Consider the following 22,724-nt stretch of genomic DNA (forward strand, 5'->3'; position numbering starts at 1 on the left):
TCCCCCTTAAATAGTTGTTTATTGGCAGTGGGCTAGAAGGGGTAATGGAGTCAGCGTTCACAGACAACACCACACACCAAAGTCACAAGGGCGGCAAGAGTGATGGGAACAAGCCTGGAGTCCCATGAGGCCCCTCTTCAAGAGTGCGTGGGGAGGCAGGGGCCTGGAGTGTTGGTGGAGGGGGCAGCCTTAGACCACCCCAGCTTAGTAAGCATGATTAGAGATGAAGAGGGACTCACTGGCTGCAGCCCCAGCCTGACCACTTGGGGTGTACTTTCCTTGACAAGCGAGGCTGTTGGCCTAAGAGAGAAGAGGAACCAAGTGAGGAGACCCCTCCCAAGTCCCTCTTGCCCTCCAGGTACCTGCCCACCTTCTGTGCCCTTCCACGCCTGCCTTACCAGGGCTCGTTTGACATACTCCTCTTGGGCAGCCTTCAGATTCTCCTTCTTCCCGCCCCAGGCCTTCAGGGCAGAAGCTTGCAGAGCTCGGCCATAGGAGAAGGTCAGGGCCCATGGCTTCAGCAGAGGGCACTTGTTGATGGCATTGAGGTTGATGGATGCCTCTTCCTCACTCTGCCCTCCAGACAGGAAAGTGACCCCTGGAGAACAAGGACTTTCATCAGACACCAGGACAGGGAGAAGCTCCAGGAGCTGCTTGAGAAAGCCTCTACTTCACCATGCCAAAGTAAGGTGGCAGCCCTCACCAGGGACAGCAGGGGGCACTGTGCGGCGCAGAGCTGTAACAGTTGCCATGGCAATCTCCTCATGTGAAAACTTCTGGGTGCAAGCATGGCCTGGGGTGACCATGTTGGGTTTCAGCAAGGTGCCCTCCAGGTAAATGTGGTGGTCACTCAGAGCCTTGTAGACAGCAGCCAGCACCTGGAAGAGGGTAGGACCAAATCAGAGGTGAGGTGGGGGACAGATTTAGCTCAAGGCGGGGTCCAGCCCATCACACCGCCCTGGCCAGCAACCTACCTTCTCAGTTACATATTGGCAGCGCTTCAAGTCATGATCCCCATCAGGGAGGATTTCAGGCTCCACAATGGGCACAATGCCATTCTGCAAAGGATGACAGTGAAGAATGAGGATTCCTACCCTGGAACCCCACTTACAGCTTCCCCACCCCATTGGTTAAGACCTTATCTTGATGATGAGAGGGACTCAAAGACTTCAAAGCCCTCAGCAGATTATTGATGACAAGGCATCTTCTCAGATCTGCCCATACTGTCCCTATTTCCCCCTCTGCCTTGTAGAGTGGCCTCCACAGGAGAGCCTGATGCATGATGGGTATCAGAAACAGTTGCTCTGGGGGAGGTAGATATCCTGGCAGATGGACAGCAAGCTAGCACACACTGGAACCAAATGAGGAAGATGGTTTACTAAGGATTTGCAGTCCAGTCCCACCTGCTGGCAGATGCTGGCATAACGGGCTAGAACGTTGGCATTTTCCATGATAGCAAGGGCAGAGGGGGTGTGCTCCCCAATCTTCAGCACACAGCGCCACTTGGCAAAATCAGCTCCATCCTTCTTGTACTGAGCACAACGCTCGGACAGCCCATCTAGCCCTGGAGATGGTAACAAGAATGTGAACTCACTCTGGAACTCCTGGGTGGGCTAAGGGGAAGAGAAGGAGTCAAACAGTTCTCACCTTGGGTAGTGGTCTCTCCATTAGTTCCTGCCAGGGGCACCACACCCTTGTCTACCTGTCAGCATAAAGGGAAGCAATTATCTCTACTACCCCTTTCCTCTCTTCCCAACTTCATTTCACCTCTCCCATGGTCTCTCAGGGCCCACAAATACTTCCAGTCACACAAGAAAGATTGACAGGAATGTTAACAGGATTAGATGACCTGGCTCTACCATGTGTACTAAATGGGTAAACCATTTTACCTAAACCTTGGACATCTAGTTTTTCAGGTGGAAATAGGAAAATAACTTTCTCTTGGAATTGTAGGGGGTATATCTAGCCCAGTGGTAGAGCACTTTCTAGCAGACATAAGGACCTGGGTTCTATCCCCAGCACCCCTTAAGCCCCCCCAAAAAAAGAAAAAAGGGGAGTTACCCCAGGGATGTTGGACAAGTCCAGGACAGACTCCACCCAAGACTTTAGATCTCCCAACCAAGTATTCATTCCCTGATCTAGTAATCTGGACTCCCTTCTGAAGACCCATTTCCAGTCCTACAGTCTGAAGCCCTGTACCCTCACCTTGATGCCCACAACACCACCCTTAGATTTGATAACTTGGGGGAAGGGACGTCCATCATCCGCCTTCTGGTACAGCGTCTCATGGAAAAGGATGACCCCTCCAATGCAAGGATTCACACGGTCATCAGCAGTCAGCAGCAACTGGCGGTAGAAGCGCCGGTTCTCCTCGGTGTTTTCAGTGCCGATAGACTGCAGCCGCTTGGCAATGCTTCCTGGAGGGAAGGGTCACGTGGGAGGATAAGGGGATCAGCCTGTCACTAGCAACCCTGGGCCCTCCTCCCTGTCTCCTGCCTGTACCGCACCAGTGGACTCATCTGCAGCCAGGATGCCCTTGCCCGGAGCCACAATGCGGTGAGCGATATCAGACAGCTCCTTCTTCTGCTCCGGAGTCAGTGCTGGGTATGGGTAGGGCATGGTGCCGGTGACAGCAAGTTGCTAGGTGAAGGACAGATGAGGAATGCTTAGTTGGGCCTTCCCAGTGTATCCCCAAAAAACAGGGCCCTTTGCCTGGAGGTCAGGGCAAACATTCCCCACCTCCCCTGCCCCACACCCAGCAGGTTCTGGGGCACTTCCTGTCCCCAACTCACCCGTATGCCCAAACTTCCCTATACTAGACCTGCCTCCTCCTGTACCTTTCCTAACTCTGTTTGTTGCTGGGTGTTGCCCAGCTGTGGGTGGGGTTGCCCACTGGTAACTGGGGGAAAGGAAAAAGCCAGAGCCAGGGACAGGCGGGTCATGGTGAAGCTGGACCCATCTGGCCTGCGCGTTGCCATGGGTCACCTTGCCTAGAAACAAAATTGAACCGGGAGTATTTTAGAATTTAAAGGTCATGAATAGGGCACAGAGCCCAATACCCTCATCTGAAAGTGCCCAAGAAGGTCTGTGCTTGAAGCCATAAAGCAACCCAAAAGCAAGATACGAGATGAGAGCAGAGATCTTGACTGCCATCGTAGTGAGGTGTCCCTTTCTTTCAAACCACCCGGGCTTTAGAGGTTTCAAGGACATCCCAAGGTCAGGCTTCTCACCCCAGGGTAGAGGGTGTGAGGAACAGGGTGAAAAAAGGCAGGCAAACAGGCCAAGGTAGAATAAGTTCAGGCCAGGTAGAGGAAAGAAGGTTCGCCTTCTTACTGCTCGTACAGGCAAAGGGTTTGTGGATGAGAGGCACGTGCCCCACCCCTTCCTTAAAAAGTGCTCCGGTCAGTTCACAGGCTGCAGCTGTTCCAGGCTCAGAATCAAGGTCACAAGATAGGGGGAGAAGGGGGTTAAGTGTTCATGGCTTCCCCACCTCGCCAGGGACTCCCAAGTCTTCCAGGACGGGACCAACCCCTCCCCCAACCTCAGAAACCCCGATGCGGTATATGACGGCCCCCCACCCCTTGCTGCTTCTTAGGACCCCTGCAAAGGTAAGAGAGCCCTAATGCTTTATGTAGGAGGTCTCTGTAAAAATATCTTCAAAAGGAATAGTCCTCCATCACGTCCAGCTTCCTCCCCCGCCATGACTCAGCGCGCGGAGCCGCCGAATGGCGCAGCGGACCGCGAGCGCGCTAGCGGGGGAGCCCAGGCTGGGACCGCGTGTCCCCAGGGTGCTGGAGATGCGGGGACCTGTGGGGGTGGGGTTCCGCGCCCCGCCACGGCCCAGGGTCCCACCCCACAGACTCGCTTATTTCGAGGGGCGCTCACCTGGCTCAGAAGAGGGGTAGGGTACGGGACGCGGCGGCGGAGGGAGGTGGACTGAAGGGAGGACTGAGGAGCGAACTCCGCAGTATCTGCCCGAACTCGGTAGTGCGGAGCGTTCCAAGAGAACGCCACCAATTCAGCTCCGAGGGGGCGGGGCCGCGTCCTTTAAAGCCCCGCCCACGCCCGGCCCCGCCCTCCACCCCGCGTTCCTCTGCTGGGGACGGGAGGCGTCCAATGGCCGGCGAGGGGCTGGAGCTCCAGGCCGTCTTCCTAAAGCTAAGCTAGAAGGCGGCGCTTGCGCGGCAAGAACACGATTCCTCCCCGCCCCCCACGGACGTGACTCGGGCCACATCCCGCGGGTCGCCCGGGCCCTCCCTCCCCCGCGCTAGCTCCCCCTTCCCGGCCTAGCGCGCTGCGGGGAGCCGTGACTCAGCCGGAATTTCAGCTGGCCAGGAGAGGGAGCGAGTGGAAAATTCAGAAAAGATGAAAGTGTGAGGTTAAAAAAAAAAGGACCATTACCATGCTAACCTGTTTTCTTAGCTTTTGTAACGTTGCTTGCTTGCCTCAAATTGTCTGATTAGCCCCTGCCCCGAGAACCTAACCGACCTGTTGTTCTTGAACCTTGCTCCATTGCCTAGTTCTCGAACCCTGTCTCTGTTTCCTGGAACCCAGGAAGCCACCATCCTGCCTGAGGTCACTTTTGGCCTAGTCAAGCAATGCCACGTGGACTCCACCAATCAGAATCCACTCTATATGGAAAGTCCCTTGAGCAAGACCCCCTCCCTAGCTCTGTGGTTTTTCCCTATATAAACCCTGTAAAGTTGCTATTCGGGGCTTTTCACCCCTCCTGCGTGAGGACTCTGTGTTGAGCCCCCGTGCACTGGTACTTCAATAAACACTTCTTGCTGCATTGCATCGAGAAGCGTCAGTGTCAGTCTTTGGGGTTTCGCTCGATTCCGGAGACTTGGAGTCCCTCCATGAGGAGGGGTCCCAACATTTGGGGGCTTGTCTGGGATCTGAGCAGACCCCAGACTCACATTCACGGTCTCGGAGGTAAGAAGGCGCCCTTGTCCATTAGTCTGTGTATTTGTCTGGCTGTTTTTCTGTTTGTCTGTTCTTCCCTGAATTCTGGAAAGACACTTTCGCTTCGTAGGTGTGTCATGGCACCGTGAGGGCCATACACAGTGGACAGCAGACGTGCATTTATATGCCACAACCTGCAGCCCTGGGGGATGCCTCAGGAAGTCAGAAAGGCCAGGGACACTTGGTGGCTTCCTATCTGGTGGACTCTGCCGGGTCCACATTTGTGCGAAAGTGTTGTCTGGCTCCAGACCTGGGCCATCAGAATCATTTTCGTTTTTGTGGCAGACAAAATTTGGTCGCTTCTTTCTGACCCTGGTCTGTTTATTGTTTACTGTTTCCTCACTCTTCTATCATTTTTCTACACATAAAACAATTGGACAAACTGTTTCCAGTCCCTTAGACCTGACTTTGACTCACTGGACTGACGTTAAGGAGAGGGCACATAGTTTATCAGTTGAGGTGAAAAAAGGGAAATGGCAGACCTTTTGTGCTGCAGAATGGCCTACATTTAATGTAGGGTGGCCACCGGAGGGCACTTTTGACTTGACAGTTATTCAGGCAGTCAGACATCTTGTTTTGCAGGAACGCGGAGGACACCCGGACCAGATTCCCTACATTTTCACCTGGCAGGACTTGATCCAAGACCTCCCGGCCTGGATCAAGCCCTGGATTCCCCCACAACCCCCTAATAAGGGCCCCCATGGGCCCTCCAAGGTTCTTTTTGCAGAATCGGAGAAAAAGACAACATCACGGATCTACCCGGAGACCCAGCCCAATCTCCTCCTCCTGGACCCACCTCCACCCTATCCACCTGTTCAGCCGCCCACTGCACCCCCAGCCCTCCCTGAGTTGGGCCATCAAGGGGGCCCCGCTGCAGGAACCAGAAGTAGGAGGGCTCTTTCCCCAGACACTGCCACTGCCCTCCCACTCAGAGCTCTGGGACCCCCCCATTCCAGGGCCAGGAGAAGACCCTACGCATGTACCCCTACAGCCTCTTCAGTACTGGCCTTTCTCATCAGCAGACTTATATAACTGGAAGGCCAATCACCCCCCTTTCTCTGAGGATCCCTCCAAATTAACCACTCTGATGGAATCCCTAGTTTTCTCTCACCAGCCGACTTGGGATGACTGCCAACAGTTGCTGCAGACTCTTTTCACGACCGAGGAAAGGGAACGCATTCTCCTCGAGGCTAGGAAAAATGTCCCTGGAGACGATGGACGTCCTACACAACTCCAGAATGTTATAGATGATGGGTTCCCCTTGACCAGACCCGGATGGGACTTCAATACCCCTGACGGTAGGGAGCATCTGTGTGTCTATGGCCAGGCTCTGGTGGCTGGTCTCCGAGGGGCTGCAAGACGCCCCACCAATTTGGCCAAGGTAAGAGAGGTTCTACAGGGACCCAATGAGCTCCCCTCAATATTCCTCGAACACCTCTTGGAGGCATATCGTAGATATACACCATTCGACCCAATGGCAGAGGAACAGAGGGCATCAGTATTAATGAGTTTTGTGGATCAGTCTGCATCAGACATCAGGAGGTGGCCAGAATATTGGGGATTAATTGGAAATTACATTGTGCTTATAGACCCCAAAGTTCAGGACAAGTAGAAAGAATGAATAGAACCTTAAAAGAGACCATAACTAAATTGTCCTTGGAGACTGGCCATACTGACTGGACAATGCTCCTACCTCGGGCTCTCTTTAGAGTCTGGAATACCCCCTACAAGTTTGACCTCACCCATTTTGAGATTTTATTTGGGGTCCCCACCCCCTTAAGTCAATTGCTGACACCCAAACATCCAAACACCATTCCTAACTCTGATCTTAATGCCAGGTTGCAGGCCTTACACCTCCTTCAATCTGAATTGTGGCCACAGATAAAGGAGGCCTGTTCTCCAGCCAAGGAACCAGCACCTCACCGGTACCAGGTGGGGGACTCTGTTTACGTGAGACGCCACCGTTCTACCAGTTTGGAACCGTGGTGGAAGGGACCCTTCATTGTGTTGCTGACAACACCCACAGCCATAAAGGTTGATGGAATCGCAGCTTGGATTCATGCGTCGCACGTCAAGCCAGCTCCACCAGAGACCACAACATGGAAACTGGAAAAGACTGGTAACCCCCTTAAGCTGCACTTATGCCTCCTGCCTGATAATGATGGGACTATTACCCCCAATTAGAGCTAGCCCCCATAACCCTCAGAAGTTAACCTGACAAGTTATCTCCCAAACAGGGGATATAATTTGGAGTACTACAAAAACCGCCCCTCCTTGGACCTGGTGGCCACATTTATCCCCAAATATTTGTTCATTACTAGCAGGATTAGACTCCTGGGACACCCCTTACCAAAACCTGAGGAGGACCATCACATGGAAAGACGGGCCATAATGCGAGGGTACTTCACCCCACAGGGCATACAGGTATCTGACCAGCCCGGTTGTAGCAATGTACAGGCCCTACAAAAACTCAGAGAACTCCCTTTCTATGCATGCCCCCAAGAGGCTAAAAGAAAAAATTGTGGGGGCAAAGAACATTACTATTGCAAAGAATGGGGATGTGAGACCACTGGGGATGCTTATTGGAATCCCTCTTCTAGTTGGGATCTTATTATAATAAAAAGGGGCCCTTATACACATGAATTTGGAAGAGGGCCAATCCCCCTTAATATCACATTCACAAATACAGGGAAAGATTCCCGGACTTGGCTAAAAGGAAATACGTGGGGCCTCAGATTCTATATGAGTGGACCAGATAAAGGGTTATTCTTCACTATTAGACTAATAATTAGAAGTCCAGACCCAACCCTAGTGGGACCCAACTCCCTACTACAGAAACCCCCTGTCGCAGCTCCCAAACCTCCACCCCAGCTCCACCCCACTACCTTCCCCACGAACCCTAGACCTACCAACCCCCCCCCCCCGACCGGACTAACACCCCTAGGCCTCAACCGGTGCCCCTACTCGCCATGATTCAGAAGGCTTTTGCTCTCTTAAATGCTACTCGGCCGGAAATGACCACCCACTGTTGGCTTTGCTATGACGTGGCTCCCCCTTACTATGAGGCTATTGCCTGGGCCCTTCCTTACGCGAACTTCACTGTTACTACTGAGATAGGTCAATATCAACTCCCCCCTAGACTAACATTAGCTGCAGTATCAGGGAAAGGACTCTGTATAGGCACAGTGCCACCTTCTCAGGCTCATCTCTGTAATTCTACTCATGTTCCTGAATCTTATATAGGGTACCTAAAGCCCCCTCAGGGAGCATGGTGGGCCTGCGGTACCGGCTTGACCTCTATACTCTATCCCTTGCTGTCCTAAGCCAGGCCCAGGACTATTGTATCCTAGTACAGCTCCTCCCTAGACTCATTTATCACCCAGACTTCGACTTCCTAGATGTCATACAGGGGCAGACTAAGTTTCGGAGAGAACCACTTTCCCTCACCCTAGCAGTCTTACTGGGTCTCAGGACCGCCACCGGAATTGGAACAGGTATTACTGCCCTAGCTACCCAAGATTCAAAATTGGCAGACTTACAAGGTATTATAGCTCAGGATATACAGGTCCTACAAGATTCTATCTCCAAATTAGAAGAGTCACTAATTTCCTTATCCGAGGTGGTCTTACAGAATAGAAGAGGTCTAGATTTACTGTTCCTTAAGGAAGGGGGACTCTGTGTGGCCTTAAAGGAAGAATGTTGCTTCTATGTAGACCACTCGGGTGTTATCAAAGACTCACTGAGAAAACTCAGAGAGAGACTAGATGCCAGAAATTGGGAAAGAAAACAAAGTCAGGGATGGTTTGAATCATGGTTTAATAGGTCCCCCTGGTTGACTACTCTGATATCCACCCTATTAGGACCACTCCTCCTCCTCCTCCTCCTCCTCCTAACGTTTGGGCCCTGCATTTTAAACCGTCTGGTAACGTTCATCAGGGAGAGAATTAACACAGTCCAAGTACTGGTTCTCCGTCAGCGATATCAGCTAGTAGGGGAATCAGAAATCTAAAATTCCATGATTGGAATTATGCCCAAGAAAAAGGGGGGAATGTGAGGTTAAAAAAAAAAAGGACCATTACCATGCTAACCTGCTTTCTCAGCTTTTGTAACGTTGCTTGCTTGTCTCAAATTGTCTGGTTAGCCCCTGCCCCGAGAACCTAACCGACCTGTTGTTGTTCTTGAACCTTGCTCCATTGCCTAGTTCTCGAACCTGTCTCTGTTTCCTGGAACCCAGGAAGCCACCATCCTGCCTGAGGTCACTTTTGGCCTAGTCAAGCAATGCCACGTGGACTCCACCAATCAGAATCCACTCTATATGGAAAGTCCCTTGAGCAAGACCCCCTCCCTAGCTCTGTGGTTTTTCCCTATATAAACCCTGTAAAGTTGCTATTCGGAGCTTTTCACCCCTCCTGCGTGAGGACTCTGTGTTGAGCCCCCGTGCACCGGTACCTCAATAAACACTTCTTGCTGCATTGCATCGAGAAGCGTCAGTGTCAGTCCTTGGGGTTTCGCTCGATTCCCGAGACTTGGAGTCCCTCCGTGAGGAGGGGTCCCAACAAAAGCTGCTCCTGCTTCCTTCCCAGAAAGCCCCAGCTTCCGGCCGGCTTGGCGGCCACAGTTAGGTCACGTTACCGAGTACAGGGGTCGGGCGTGAGCAGCCTCACCCGTGGGCTGGACTGCGGAGCCAACCTCCCTGTGCCTAGCCCAGGCTCTGGACAGGAAGGCAGGGTGCCAAGTGCACGCACAGGGAACGGAAAAGGTGGTGAGAGCTTGCCGTAGAGGCCTCGGGGATCGGGAGGGTCGCCCCACTCCGCATAGCCAGTGCTCCCGCACATCAGTCCGAGGTCGGCCTCCTGCAGCAGGGGCTAGCCTGGCCTGCGGACTCACGCACGCTCTCTGCCACGGCTGACCGAGACCTGCTTCCGTTCACCCCAGACTGCGGAAATTGGCCATCTAGGGTTTGGCCTGAAAGACCTGTCTTGCCTGAACCTGACTGCCTTCTCCAAAATAAAATCAGTCCACAGCTTTCCGCTTCCCAGATACTTTTTAAGCACCGCCCCCCTTCCTCATCAGTCGGTCCCTACCCTGCCCGCTCCCAGTAGCGACCCACCTGTGGCGAGGATGTTCGAGCCGGTGGAGTGTGTTTGCAGCGAGTGAGCCCCAAGGCTCTGGGCTGGGTTATAAAGCAGCTCCCGCCCTCCCCCGGCGCTGGTGTCCCCGACCTTCTCTGTCACCCCTGCCCTTTCCCCACCACGGATCTCCGCGGCAGAGACCTATATTTAGGGAAACCTGAAGCTCCTGACATTCATGCCAACGTGGCGGCCCCGTGTGGGGGAAGAGAAAGCCTTGCTCTGCCCTGAGTGGAGGAGGGGCCCGCTCACCATTCACCGGTCCTTCAGAGGTACTTTTTTCCTTAGAAAGCCAGACTTGGTTGTCAGAAGAATGAAATCTTTGGAGAGGGATCTATGGAAAAGGAGGGAGAGGAATAGGATGGGGTAGCCCTCTGCCTCATTACTGAGCCGGCTGGTGGCTGTATTTTCTTTCCTGAGGTAGGGTCTCACTCTAGCCCAGGCTGATCTGCCACTGCCTCTGTGATGTCAGGCTGGCCTCAAACTCAGTGATCTTCCTCCTTAATACCTCTGCCTCCAGAGTGCTGCGATTAAAGGCATGTGCAACCACGCCCTGCTTTGTTTTAAAAGAGAGAGCTCAGATGCAGGCAATATACTCACCTCCTAAAATAACCAAGTGTCCATGGTTGGACATCCCATATCTTGATCCTCAAGGTTAGTTGAGTTCATCCCATACTGCTGTGTGGTGAGCAATCCTCACTTTCACATAAAAGAGTTTGCTCCGGAAGGGGGCAGGGACATTGTCCAGTGCATCAACCCTTCTCCTTTCCATCCCTCAGGGAACCAGGCCCTCCACTGAAGACTCCCAGACGGGCAAGCTGGACAGCCATGTGTAGTTCCAGTGGCTTGGCCAGAGATGTCCTCAGGGCCCAAGGATAAGGAGGGCATGTGGGCCCTGAGTGCTGGCCACTTCCCAAAGGATTAGGCCCTCATCGGAGCTTGATCTCGAAGCACAGACAGTTGAGACTCTGGCAGTCAGGAAGCTGGCAGGCACAGGCACAGTCGCACAGTGGGCAGCAGCGTGGACAACGAGGAGCCCAACCCTGAGGGAGAGGAAGCGAGTGAATGAGGCAAGACCAGGCTTTCAGTATGCTTCCTTACCATGGGAGAAGGGAACCGAGGGGCCCATTGGAACAGAGGGTACCATCCATCACTCTTGGGAACAAAGCAATTCCCCATACTGTTGAGAAACCAGCAGTGATGCAACATTCTGGACAAATGAGTTCCAAAGCTTAAAGCTGTTATTCGGAGTTCTGTCCTCCCCCCACCATCCATAGGTAAGAAGAGTAAGGGCCACTGAGCTGAACAATAGGCCCCAGGTCCCAACTAGTATTTATTTGGGTGTCCCAGTGTCCGGCTCAAAGATAGTTCTACTCTACTCTCAGAGCCATGTGCAACTGACAGAGAAAGGAAGGAGAAGGAAAAATAGATATTTTTGTTGGCTTTAAACTAAACTCTAAGCTGAAAAGTGTCTTTTTAATGTGTTTATAAACATTTTGGCTTTTTTTTTTAAATTTTTTTTGTTTATTTATTTGAGAGCGACAGAGAGAGAGAGAATGGGTGCGCCAGGGCTTCCACCACTGTAAACGAACTCCAGACGCGTGCGCCCCCTTGTGCATCTGGCTAACGCGGGTCCTGGGGAACCGAGCCTCGAACCAGGGTCCTTAGGCTTCACAAGCCAGCGCTTAACCGCTAAGCCATCTCTCCAGCCCCATTTTGACTTTTTCTTTTTTTTTTTGAGGTAGGGTCTCACTAGCCCAGACTGACCTGGAATTCACTATGTAGTGCTGGGATTAAAGGCGTGCACCACCACGCCTGGCTATTTGAAACACAGAGAGAAAGAGGCAGATAGAGAGGGAATGGGTGCACCAGGAACTCTAACCACACTATAAACAAACTCCAGATACATGTGCCACCTTGTACATCTGGCTTACATGGGTACTGGGGAATCGAACCTGGTTCCTTAGGCTTTGTAGACAATCACCTTAACCGCTAAGCCATCTCTCCAGCCCAAGACATTTTTTTTTTTTTTTTGAGATAGGGTCTCACTCTAGCCCAGGCTGACACTATGTAGCTTCAGGGTGGCCTTGAACTCATGGTGTGTGCACATGTAAGTGGAGACCAGGGGAAAACATCGGGTGAGGATAACTGATTATTGCTCTTCTGCTTAATTTCCCTGAGTCTCTTACTGAACCTGGAATGCCTCATATTTTGGTTAGACAGGCTGACCAGGGAGACCAGTGATCCTCCTGTCTCCACCCTGCTCAGTGCTGGGATTACAAGCATGTGTACTCATACCTGTTTTTGTTTTGTTTCTAATGGGTGCTGGGAATCAACTGAGGTCTTTGTGAATTCCCTATGTAGTCTCAGGCTGGCCTCAACTCACAGCAATCCTCCTTCCTCTGCCTCCCTAAGTGCTGGGATTAAAGGCATGCACCACCACACCCAGCTCCCACATATCTTTTTTTAAAAAAATAATTTAAAATTATTTATTTATTTACCTATGAGAGACTGAGAGAGAAAAACACATATAGAGAGTGAGAATGGGCAATGAACTCAAGACATATGCACCACCTTGTGCATGTGGCTTACGTGGGTACTAGGGAATTGAACCTGGGGACTTTGTACTTCATAGGCAAGCACCTTAACCGCTAAGCCATCTCTCCAGCCCAACCTTTTTTAACACAGACTCTTATTCTATAGCCTAGGCTAGCCTGGAATTTACTATGTAGCCCAGGTTGGCCTTGAACTCATGATCATATTCCTGCTTGGTATTGGAGACATGAACCATAATGCTTGGTGATGTCATATGTCATTCATTTTTGAGTACTAACTGCAAGGCACAGACCATATTTGTGAATGATTTTTTTTCTTTTTTTTGCAAAGAATTTTTTTTAACCTTTCTGAGTCAGGTGTGGTGTCTCACACCTGTAATCCCAGTACTTGGGAGACAGAGGCAGAAGCATGGAATTCAAGGTCATTTTGAACACACAGCAAATTGAGGCCAGCCTGAGATACTGTCTTGGGTGGAAAATATAATTCTATCTAATGATCACTACCCTACATGAAAGGCCTCTTCACAACAAGAAAATGGAGCCTTAGATTAGGGAGGGATTTTCCCAAATAGCATCTAGAGAATTGAGCTGGCACGGACCAGAGTTGACACCCCAGGCCTGTGATTACCCTCTCCCCACCCTTTCAGGGTCAGGAATGTCCACTTCATCCTGGGGCCAAGGGCAGAGGCAGTTAAGTCTCATCTCTCCACTGAGTTAGTGTATAGAACTCATGCTCAGCAAGTGTCTGAGGAGATGAGTGCTGAATGAATAGAGGAATCTAAACATTACATTTCCCTCTTTAGGCAAAGAAAGAAGAGGGCTTCTCAGCACCAGAAAAGGGCAGGTCTGTCTCCTGGACATAATCTGAGAGACAGGAAGGGACATTTGCTCCTCCAGCCCACAGTTCTCTCCCTGGGACAGGGATGATCTACCAACTGCCCTAGGCATGGACTGGAGAAAGGCCAAGTGGCTGAAGTAGACACACCCAGGATGGCTATGTGACAGAGGTTGGCTCCTTGGTGCCACAAGCAAAGCTAGTGACAGCCACAGTTGCACAGCTCAATCAGAGACCAGGTCAAGCCAGGAATAGGGAAATGACCTTTCCAACAGCTGAAGTTTCAGGGTACAGTGAGTATCAGATGACTGGTGAGATCAGCTATCATTAGGGGCTCCAGCAAGGGTAGAGGACCAACCAACCACAGGGAGAGGGGCCTGAACTGGGCTGTGCTACTGCCAACACAGAAAAGCTGGAGTGTCATGGTGGAAGAGAAAAAGAAGTGGGTTTTCTCATGTGTGATGAAGAGTGGTTGAGGGACATCTCTGGGGAATCTCAGTTTAGGGTTGAAGTTGGTTCTGTGGGTTTCTTAGAGGACCACACCATCATTCTATGTGTAAAACCATTGGCCAAGAGGCTCCACTGCTTTCCTCAGAAAAGAGGGTATTAAAAGCACTTCTTAGCTCTGTCTGTGGAAGAATTTAGATCCAGCCATTAATAACTGGCTAATGGATTTCTTGACTCTCACAAGTACTGGCTTCTAGAAGAAATCTTCTGTTTAAGTACATTAAACATAACTCCACATGCCTGTTAACCTTTGTGTTTCCCTAAGCTCTTGGATAAGGTTTTCACTTTGACATTTTGCCCTTGAACTTTAGAAGGGTCAGGAGTCATTTTTACTGGCCAATGTCTCAAGTCCTAGAATCAGTATGCCCTAAGTTTGAATCTCAGCTTAGCTAATTCATGTCCTGGGCCTCATTTCCTCATCTCTGAAATAAATACAGTACCTACACTTTGCAGAGTCATTGTGAAGTGTCAATGGGAAGAACTGAGTATGCCTCACACTTAGTGAGAGCTCAGTGAAGAGAGCCATGCTGGTCATTACACTCCAGTGGACATCAGAATTACATGAGAACTTGTTAAAAAGTCACAAACTATAGTCCATCTTGACCTAAGGAGCCTAGAGATCTGACTTCCAAGTCTCCTACCTACTTTGCACATACAGGGCTACATGTTACCTCTTTTTCTCATGTTACTACAATTGCCTACATACTTATATGTGTACCACACCACAGTGTAAGTCCTGGAGGTCATAGATCTAATCTTGTTTTTGCTGGCCCCAAGCCTTAACAGTCCTCCCCATATATATTGAATTCTCACAACAAAGCAATGTAATAAGCAGGCGTCCCACACACACAAGGAAGAAAACATTGGATTTGTGGTCTGGCTGGCTCAGCTATTAACCCCAGGCAAGTCACTGGACTCTCTGTGAGCCTTAGTGTCTTCAACTGTAAAACAGGAGAGCTTTGTACCTTTGTGGTCATTGTTATTATGAGGAAACTGGAGAACAGTGGCACTGTAATATACTTTGAGGAAAGACAGATCAAGGACAGGATATCCCTGCCCTATTCTAGGTCATTCTACATCTCCTTCTGGTCCAGTAGAAACTAGATAGAATCAAATGCTGAAGGCCCTGGAGCCCTAGATACCATCCTTCTCACACTCTGCCTTAGCCTGTCCTCTCTCCTAAGAAAAGCACAGGTCCATAACCACTTCAAACGCACAGATAGGGAAAGGGACAAGGTACTGAGTACCAGAAATCATTCTGTGACTGATCATCTACTATAAAAAATGGAGTTTTTAGGGGCTGGGGAGATGACGTACTGGTTAAGGTGCTTGCCTAAAGACCCAGGCTCAATTCCCTAGTACTCATGTAAACCAGACACACAAGGTAGCTCATACTTCTGGAGTATGTTTGCAGTGGCTGGAGGCCCTGGTGCGCCCATTCTCATTTTTTTTCTCTCTCTCTGTCTCTTAAATAAATAAAATAACTTCTGCCAGGCATGGTAATGCACGCCTTTAAACCCAGAACTTGGGAGGCAGAGGTAAGAGGATTGCCATGAGCTGGAGGCCAGCCTGAGACTACATTGTGAATTCTAGGTAAGCATGGGCTACAGTGAGGCCCTACTTTCAAAACAAAATACTTTTTTTTAAATAGGAGTTTTTAGAACCCATGGTCTCCTTCTTTCCTCCTGTGCTTCCCTGCCCTCAACCCCAGAGGCCCATCTCTTGGCTATCTCTGGAGAATCAGAAGCAGATTCTCTGAAAAAGGAAAGCTCTTGACCCAGTGATTTTTTTTTTTTTTCTGAGACAGGGTCTTTAGCCCAGAGTGGTCTACCCAATTCCCTATGTAACGGAGGATATGAACTTCTGGTTGTCCTGCCTCTTCCTCCTAAGTATTGGAATTATAAGCCTGTGCCAACATACTGGGTTTATATGGTATTTGGTGGGGATTGAACCCAGGATCTTGTGTATTCTAGGTAAGCATTCTACCAAATGAGCTATATCCTCAGTCCCCATAATTTATTTTGAACCTCAAAACATCTTCCAGAGATTTGCACTAAGTATAGTCAGTGCAAGATATGAACTTGCTGGCACTCAGACTATTATCCCCCTCCCTTCTAGGGAAGGTCACCACTCCAAGGGCAAGAGCTTTACTGTCTAATCTCTGAGACCAAAATAATCATTGTCTAGGAAGGTGGTCAATCACATTGACCATCTTTAAACCCACAAATGCAAAAATGGCTATTCTTTTGTGAGCCAGCTTCTTCCCCGAGGATTCTGTTGCAGATAAAACACCATGGAGCAATTTACTGTGGAGACTCTGCTGTGTAATACCAGAGAAGCCACAACCCTCCTAAGCAGCCTGCTCCTCTGTGAGATGGGCAGAGGAGTACTTATCTAGGCTATGTTACAACACGGAGGAATTGCCAAGGTGTGATGTCAAGGTGAAAGGGCAAGTAACAGTTGGGATGAATAGTCTAATGTGGTAGAGCTCCATTTTTTGGCAAAGAATACTAACTGTAGTGATGGATTTGTATATTAATATATGTGGGATAACCCCCCTCCCCAACAATCTGGGGTTACAGAGCTAGCTTAAAAATCTTTGAGCTGGGTGTGGTGGTGCACGTCTTTAATCAAGGCACTTGGGAGGTAGGGGTGGGAGGATTGCTGTGAGTTTAAGGCCACCCTGAAACTACATAATGAATTCCAGGTCAGCCTTAGCTACAGTGAAACCCTACCTTGAAAAACGAAAATAAATAAATATCTGAATAGCTGGGCATGGTGGCACATAACTTTAATCCCAGCACTCGGGAGGCAGAGGTAGGAGGATCACTGAGAGTTTGAGACCACCCTACATAGACTACATAGTGAATTCCAGGTCAGCCTGGGCTAGAGTGAGGCCCTATCTCAAACAAACAAACAAACAAAAACCCTAGTTTTCATACTTACTATGATTCAGTTAAAATTTGGGGCAGCATGGTGATGCATCCCAGCCTGGGAGGCAAGAGGATCGGGAGTTTAGGGCTAGCCTTGGCTACACAGCTAAGACCAGCCTAGGATACATAAGACTTTACCCCCTAAAAAACTAAAAAGTTAAATTAAATAAAATAAATACTTGAGGGGCTAGAGGGATGGCTTAGCAGTTAAGGTATTTGCCTGCAAAGCCAAAGGACCCAGGTTCGATTCCCCAGGACCCACATTAGCCAGATGCACAAGGGGGCACATACATTTGGAGTTTGTATGCAGTGCCTGGAGGCCAAGGTACGCCCATTCTCTCTCTCTCTCTCTCTCTCTCTCTCTTTCTTTGTCAAATAAATAAAAATAAGGGAGGGAATTACCATGGGATATTGTTTATAATCATGGAGTCATGGAAGTTATCAGTAAAAAAAAAGAAAATATTAAAAAAATACTTGACACTTAGGTTGGAGAAAAAAATGTCAGTAAAACAGTGCTATTCTCTGGACCATAATATTCACCTAATGAGTAGTAGGTGTTTTATTGGGGCTCAAACCCTTGTCTATGCTAGATAGGCAAGCACTTTATCACTGAGCTACACCCCCAGTCCTACTTCTTTAAGGACTCTTTCAGAAGTTCTAATTATGTACTGTGCATGTCACACACAGCATTTTTATCAGTCATCCAACTTTCAAGTACCTTTCATCACCAGGAACCATCTGATATGTTGCTTGTGTTTTTTTTTTTTTTTTTTTTGCTATCTGCATGTGACTCAGTACCTGGAATGGTGCCTGGGCCTAAAGTTGCTGCTCAGTAATAAATGTGGCCAAAGAAAGAAAATCAAGGCGCAGAGCATTCCTCAGTGACAGCTCTTCAGGGTAAGAATGGAACTCACGGGATCGCTGGGCTGGGGGCAGCAGGCATCCAGGCAGTGGGCTGGGCTGGGCAAAGGGAAATCCCAGGTTTCCGCACAGGTCCAGCAGCAGTCTTGGGTCTCTGAGGCACCCTGGTTTTTGCAGGGGGTGGTACAGTCTGTGCAGCAGCCCTGGGCCTAGGAGATGTCAAGGCTCAGGGCATGGGTCAGGCAGCAGGAAAAGACAAGACTGACTTTCCCAAGAGGGGCAAGAGTAGGGTTAACTGGAACAACGGAATCCCATGTTCCATAAAAAGGATAGACTGAATAGCGAAGGTGCAAGTGAAGGGGCATTTTAACCAATTTCCACGTCTCCAGAGCCCACCCTTGACGTCCCATCAAGCCCCTCACCCGAAGGCAGCGCCTGGTCAGCAGCACCAGGCCCAACAACAGCAAATAGATGCCCACAGCTATGAAGACAATGGCGGGGATAGGGAGCAGCAAGGAAGGGCTTCTGACAGAAGCTGCGGCTGGATTCCACGGGCTTGAGGAGGCCTGGACAAGGACAGGAGAAAGGAGTAACAAGGAGGTGAGGAAGGGCTGCATCCGATTGGGGTGAAGAGTTAATAGGACAACACCCTAACTTGTCTCCCAAACCTGCCGGTTTTCCTGTCATCCTCATCCCACTACCTAGCATGTGCGGGTCATTCTGGAATCTTATGAGAAGCATTGCTCTTTGTAGTTATCTTGTGTCTGGCTCCTGTACACTACTTTCCCATCCATCAGCCCCTTTACTGGCCATAACGCTCTTCCACACCAGCTGTTCTGTGCATCTCACCCTCGCTTACAATCAGCCCATCAGTGGTTCACAGGGACTCGGGGACAAACCCTCTGCCTACCTCTCTGTCTCCACACCCGCCCCCACAGCGCAGCACCCAGGGCTTTACAGCAGTCCCCAGGTGTTCCATTCTCCCTGTCCTCCAGGCCTCTGCCTAAGTGGCTAGCCATCTCCTTGAATGTCTTGCTAGGAATAATCAAAACGTGGCCTCCGTCGGGAAGGCATTCTCGGCACCACAGCGGCACAGCGCCTATCCTGAGCTGGAAGGGCTAAGTGAAGTGGAAAGCCGTTCCCGGCCTGAGAGGTCAGGTGAGCACAGGACACTGGACTCACGTCCATGGAGCAGAACAGCGCCAGTTCGTCCAGCAGCTGCTAAAGAGAGAAGATCCTGGGCTGAGCGACCGAAACCCAGGCACCCAGTCTCCTCTCTCTTCCTGTGTCGGGGAAACTGAGGCCAGAGATGGCCGCTGCTCAGGAGGGGGATGGGAGCACTGGGTCTGGGGAAGTCAGAGGCGGCTCCTTCTCCACTGGCCCGGGCCGCGCCCTCGGCTGCCAGCGCACACGGCCAACCCCCGGCCCGCGGGTCCCCCACACCGGAGTGCCGCTGGCGTTTCACAGATTCCGCGCCGCGCTGGCCAGCCCGCCCAGGCGCCAGGCCCGCCCAGAAACCCCGCGCTGCTTTTTACTGTTGCCATGGGGAGCGGAGAGCTGCGACTACGGCGGCTGCCGAGACCCAAACTCCCTCTACCCTCCTCATTCCACGGCCTGTTTATCTGAGCCCACAGATTCTACTATCATTGCCAATCTTCTTGGCTTTTCCGTCTAGACTCGACGGAAATTGCGAATTCTCGCCGCTCTAGGCCCAGGTCGGATCTCAGCAGATACTGGACATGCTGGGCCCCGGGGCGCTGCAGAGGGAGGACCGAGTTCCCAGGCTACAGCACTAACTGGTGGTATCACTGTGCCTGAGTCAGTTTCCTCTTCTGCCTCACGGGGATAGTGTGCTTAAAAAAAAATCGCGGGCGTGGTGGCGCCCGCCTTTAATCCCAGCGCTCAGGAGACAGAGGTAGGAGGGTTGCTGTATGTTCCAGGCTGGCCTGGAATTACAGAGTTCTAGGTCAACCTGGGCTAGGGCGAGACCCTACATCGAAAAACCCAGGCTAACCTCGAATTCACTATGTGGTCTCAGAGTGGCCTGAAACTCATGGTGATCCTTCTACCTCAGCGTCCATGGAATTAAATTAAATTCTGGGATTAAGGGCATGGGCCACCACACCTGGCCCCCAGTATTTTTTTTTTTTTAACTGACTTCTCTTTCCCATTTTCACTTCTTTTTGCCATCCTTTGTTATCACTGTTATTGTGATTTCCTACCATTCACATCACATCCATCCACGTTAATCTTTTTTTGTTGAGACAAGTGTCATTCTGTAGCCAGGCTGACCTGTACTCACTATATAACCCAAGCTGGTCTCTAACACTTGACAATCCTCTGACATCAGTCTCCCAAGGGCAGGATCCACCTTAACTGGCTCACCTCAGATCTTGTTCTTTTTCTATTTTGAACCTTCCAGAAGCTTCCCACTGGCTCCATGCAGTCAAGCCCAACACCATCTAATCTGAGTGCCTTCTAGCTTCCATTGATTTCACATCTCCCTTGGGTACCAAGCACTGCTATACTTTTGGAGCAGTTAAGGCAAATTTCCTGGCTCTTAATTTTTTTTTTTTTTTCAAGGTAGGGTCTCACTCTAGCCTAGGTTGATCTAGAAATCACTCTGTAGTCCCAGGCTGACATTGAACTCACAGCAATCCTCCTACCTCTGCCTTTTGAGTGCTGGGATTAAAGAGATGTGGTACTATGTCTGGCCTTCCCAACAGCTTTATACATGTATATTTTGATCATAATCATCTCATATTATCTTCTCTTTCCCTCCTCCTCTTACCCCTCTTACTGAACCCCTTCTTCCTCCCAACTAGTTCATGTGTGTAACAGTCAACTGCCAATAATTTCTCAGGGAGGGATGGGGATCTGCTTCCCCCACCATCCATGACAGAATGTTGATGACATCAATATTGTGCAGGACTTATTTAGGTAACAACAGCTGCTGTAAGGTCATGAATGCAATGGCCAGGTCATGTCTGGAAGATGGCATTCCACAACATTCCTTCCCATACACTGGCTTTTACATTCTTTCCACCCTGTCTCTTCTATAATGCTCCTTGAGTCTTGGAGGAAATGATATATATCATTTAGTACTTAACATTTGTTCTCAGCACTTTAGCAAGTTTTTGTTTTGTTTTGAGGTAGGATCTCACACTAACTCAGGCTGATCTAGAATTCACTGTGTAGTCTCAGGGTGTCCTTGAACACACAGCAATCCTCCTACCTCTGCCTCCTGAGTGCTGAGATTAAAGGTATGTGCCACCACTGTCGCGTTTTTGTTTTTTGGGTTTTTTTTGCTGCTGCTGTTAGTTTATTTATTTATTTGAGAGAGGAGAGAAGAAGGGAGAGGGAGAGAGAGGGAGAGAATGGATGCACCAGGGCTTCCAGCCACTGCAAACGAACTCCAGGGACATGTGCCACCCTGTACTTCTGGCTTACATGGGTCCTGGGGAATTAAACCTGAGTCATTTGGCTTTGCAGGCAAGTGCCTTTACCACTAAGCCATTCCTCAAGCCTGTTTTTTTTTTTTTTTTTTTTTCAAACTCCAGTGGATATTTACAACCAAATAACACAGCAGGGTAAGCCTAGAAAATCCCAAATACAAATGGAGGGCAGAAGTAGCACCATGGAGCAAAAAGCCAAATGAGGGAAAGGGGGGTGAGCTGAGGACTTCAAAAGAGCCAACAGATGTCCAGTGGAAGTCATGGCAGGCCAATTTGAGAACAGGAGCCCACACTGGGAGGAGCCTTACCAGTCCAACAAGCTGATTTTTGTTGAATTTGGTGAAAGAATGGTACATATAAAACCCATGTATACAAACAATCGCAGTGTTTATTGTAAGCTGAGAGACATTGGGACACTGTCCCATCTCCTGGATGAGGTTGGCAGTAGGACAGCTCCTTGTTGGCCTCCATCCCTTAGTGGCTGCTCAGACGTGTTCTCCAGGTGCTCTGGAGTGAAGAACCAGCAAGAAGCTCCACAGCCTATACGAGGACACTTCTTCCTCTGCCCGTTCCCACAGCCCCTTCCCTCCCACCCCAGTCGCTGACTTCCTGGCCAAGCCCCCCCACCCTTTTTTTTTTTTTTGGTAGGGTTTCACTCTAGCCCAGACTGACCTGGAAATCACTAGGTAGTCTCAGGCTGGCTTTGAACTCACAGTGATCCTCCTACCTCAGCCTCCCAAGTGCTGGGATTTAAATCGTGCGCCTCCCTGCCCAGCATTTTGGCAAATTTTGAGTCTCCCAAGTAACCACTACCTACTGCAAAAGAAGCATCTTTGACCAAAGGTGACAGCAGCACTTATCTATGAGCATACACATACATATTTAAGAGCAATCTGATGAGCACACAGTGTAATCATTTAGCCAAAAACTAGTAGTAACTTTCCTCCTCGGAGCTCCCCAGTAACAGGCCAGGTCTTCAGTACCAGGGATGGATTTCATCTGGTGGAGCTGACCTCAAATCCAATCAGAGCAGTGAGTGACCCCCATAACAGTCACACCTTTATTGTACCAGTGGGCACAACTTCCCAAGCTGGTTGGTGTATGGGACAAAGGGTCCACCGCTGGATAAGACTGGGTGATTTTTCTCCCCCAAGCACCTGCATAGCACTTTCCAATACAGTGAAAGCTGGCTAGCAGGGAATAAGCTTCCAGTTCCCTCCACTTAATTTCTCTGGGTCCTGCAACCAAAGAATGTGCTGTCTCAAAGCAGTAGGGTCTTACTATCTATTTTGGACAACCCAAAATTTCCTACTCTCTTTCATATATACAAATAGGGGTTTTTGTTTGTTTGTTTGTTTTTGTTGTTGTTTGTTTGTTTTCTGAGGTAGGGTTTCACTGTAGTTCAAGCTGACCTGGAATTCACTATGTAGTCTCAGGGTGGGTTGGAACTCATGGTGATCCTCCTACCTCTGCCTCCCAAGTGC

The 22,724-nt window shown here is 50.0% G+C and overlaps 3 protein-coding genes and 1 long non-coding RNA gene across 6 annotated transcripts; 2 read left to right on the forward strand and 2 right to left on the reverse strand.

Moving 5' to 3' along the window:
• Positions 1-4,043, reverse strand: Aldoa (aldolase, fructose-bisphosphate A). Its single transcript, XM_045130832.1, has 9 exons — positions 3,886-4,043; positions 2,508-2,640; positions 2,206-2,417; positions 1,648-1,702; positions 1,404-1,564; positions 975-1,058; positions 704-878; positions 399-598; positions 1-300 (listed from the first exon to the last, which is right to left on the reverse strand). The coding sequence occupies exons 2-9, from the start codon at positions 2,617-2,619 to the stop codon at positions 205-207; spliced, it is 1,095 nt and encodes a 364-aa protein (XP_044986767.1). The 5' UTR covers positions 2,620-2,640; positions 3,886-4,043; the 3' UTR covers positions 1-204.
• Positions 3,355-9,461, forward strand: LOC123453648. Its single transcript, XR_006632907.1, has 3 exons — positions 3,355-3,608; positions 4,521-4,935; positions 6,804-9,461. It is a non-coding gene; the product is annotated as an uncharacterized LOC123453648 (long non-coding RNA).
• LOC123453647 lies at positions 5,586-9,461 on the forward strand. Of its 3 annotated transcripts, none has more exons than XM_045130833.1 (2): positions 5,586-7,389; positions 9,167-9,461. In XM_045130833.1, exon 1 carries the CDS (start codon positions 5,666-5,668, stop codon positions 6,575-6,577), a length of 912 nt encoding a protein of 303 aa, XP_044986768.1. In that variant the 5' UTR covers positions 5,586-5,665; the 3' UTR covers positions 6,578-7,389; positions 9,167-9,461. The 3 variants fall into 3 exon arrangements, with proteins under 3 accessions (XP_044986768.1, XP_044986769.1, XP_044986771.1); XM_045130834.1 differs by having other exon boundaries at positions 5,586-7,084; positions 7,287-9,461; XM_045130836.1 differs by having other exon boundaries at positions 5,586-7,084.
• A 744-nt stretch (positions 9,462-10,205) lies between these two features.
• LOC123453749 lies at positions 10,206-19,239 on the reverse strand. The gene is made up of 5 exons (XM_045131627.1): positions 18,968-19,239; positions 18,208-18,351; positions 17,839-17,994; positions 10,695-11,137; positions 10,206-10,428 (listed from the first exon to the last, which is right to left on the reverse strand). Exons 1-4 carry the CDS (start codon positions 18,971-18,973, stop codon positions 11,024-11,026), a joined length of 420 nt encoding a protein of 139 aa, XP_044987562.1. The 5' UTR covers positions 18,974-19,239; the 3' UTR covers positions 10,206-10,428; positions 10,695-11,023.
• Between the last annotated feature and the right edge of the window lie 3,485 nt (positions 19,240-22,724).

Source organism: Jaculus jaculus, chromosome 12 (assembly GCF_020740685.1).
Source record: "Jaculus jaculus isolate mJacJac1 chromosome 12, mJacJac1.mat.Y.cur, whole genome shotgun sequence".
NCBI classification, from domain to species: domain Eukaryota; kingdom Metazoa; phylum Chordata; class Mammalia; order Rodentia; family Dipodidae; genus Jaculus; species Jaculus jaculus.

Excerpts from the sequence above, each read along its gene's own strand:
- Aldoa (XM_045130832.1), bottom strand. The coding sequence starts at position 2,619 with ATGCCCTACCCATACCCAGCACTGACTCCGGAGCAGAAGAAGGAGCTG. Across the intron at positions 1,565-1,647 it reads TGGAGAGACCACTACCCAAG|GGCTAGATGGGCTGTCCGAG; the intron begins GTGAGAACTGTT and ends TACCATCTCCAG. Across the intron at positions 879-974 it reads GCCAATATGTAACTGAGAAG|GTGCTGGCTGCTGTCTACAA; the intron begins GTAGGTTGCTGG and ends ACCCTCTTCCAG.
- LOC123453647 (XM_045130833.1), top strand. The coding sequence starts at position 5,666 with ATGGGCCCTCCAAGGTTCTTTTTGCAGAATCGGAGAAAAAGACAACAT.
- LOC123453749 (XM_045131627.1), bottom strand. Across the intron at positions 17,995-18,207 it reads TGACCAGGCGCTGCCTTCGG|GCCCAGGGCTGCTGCACAGA; the intron begins GTGAGGGGCTTG and ends GACATCTCCTAG. Across the intron at positions 11,138-17,838 it reads GCCCCCAGCCCAGCGATCCC|GGTTGGGCTCCTCGTTGTCC; the intron begins GTGAGTTCCATT and ends CCTCTCCCTCAG.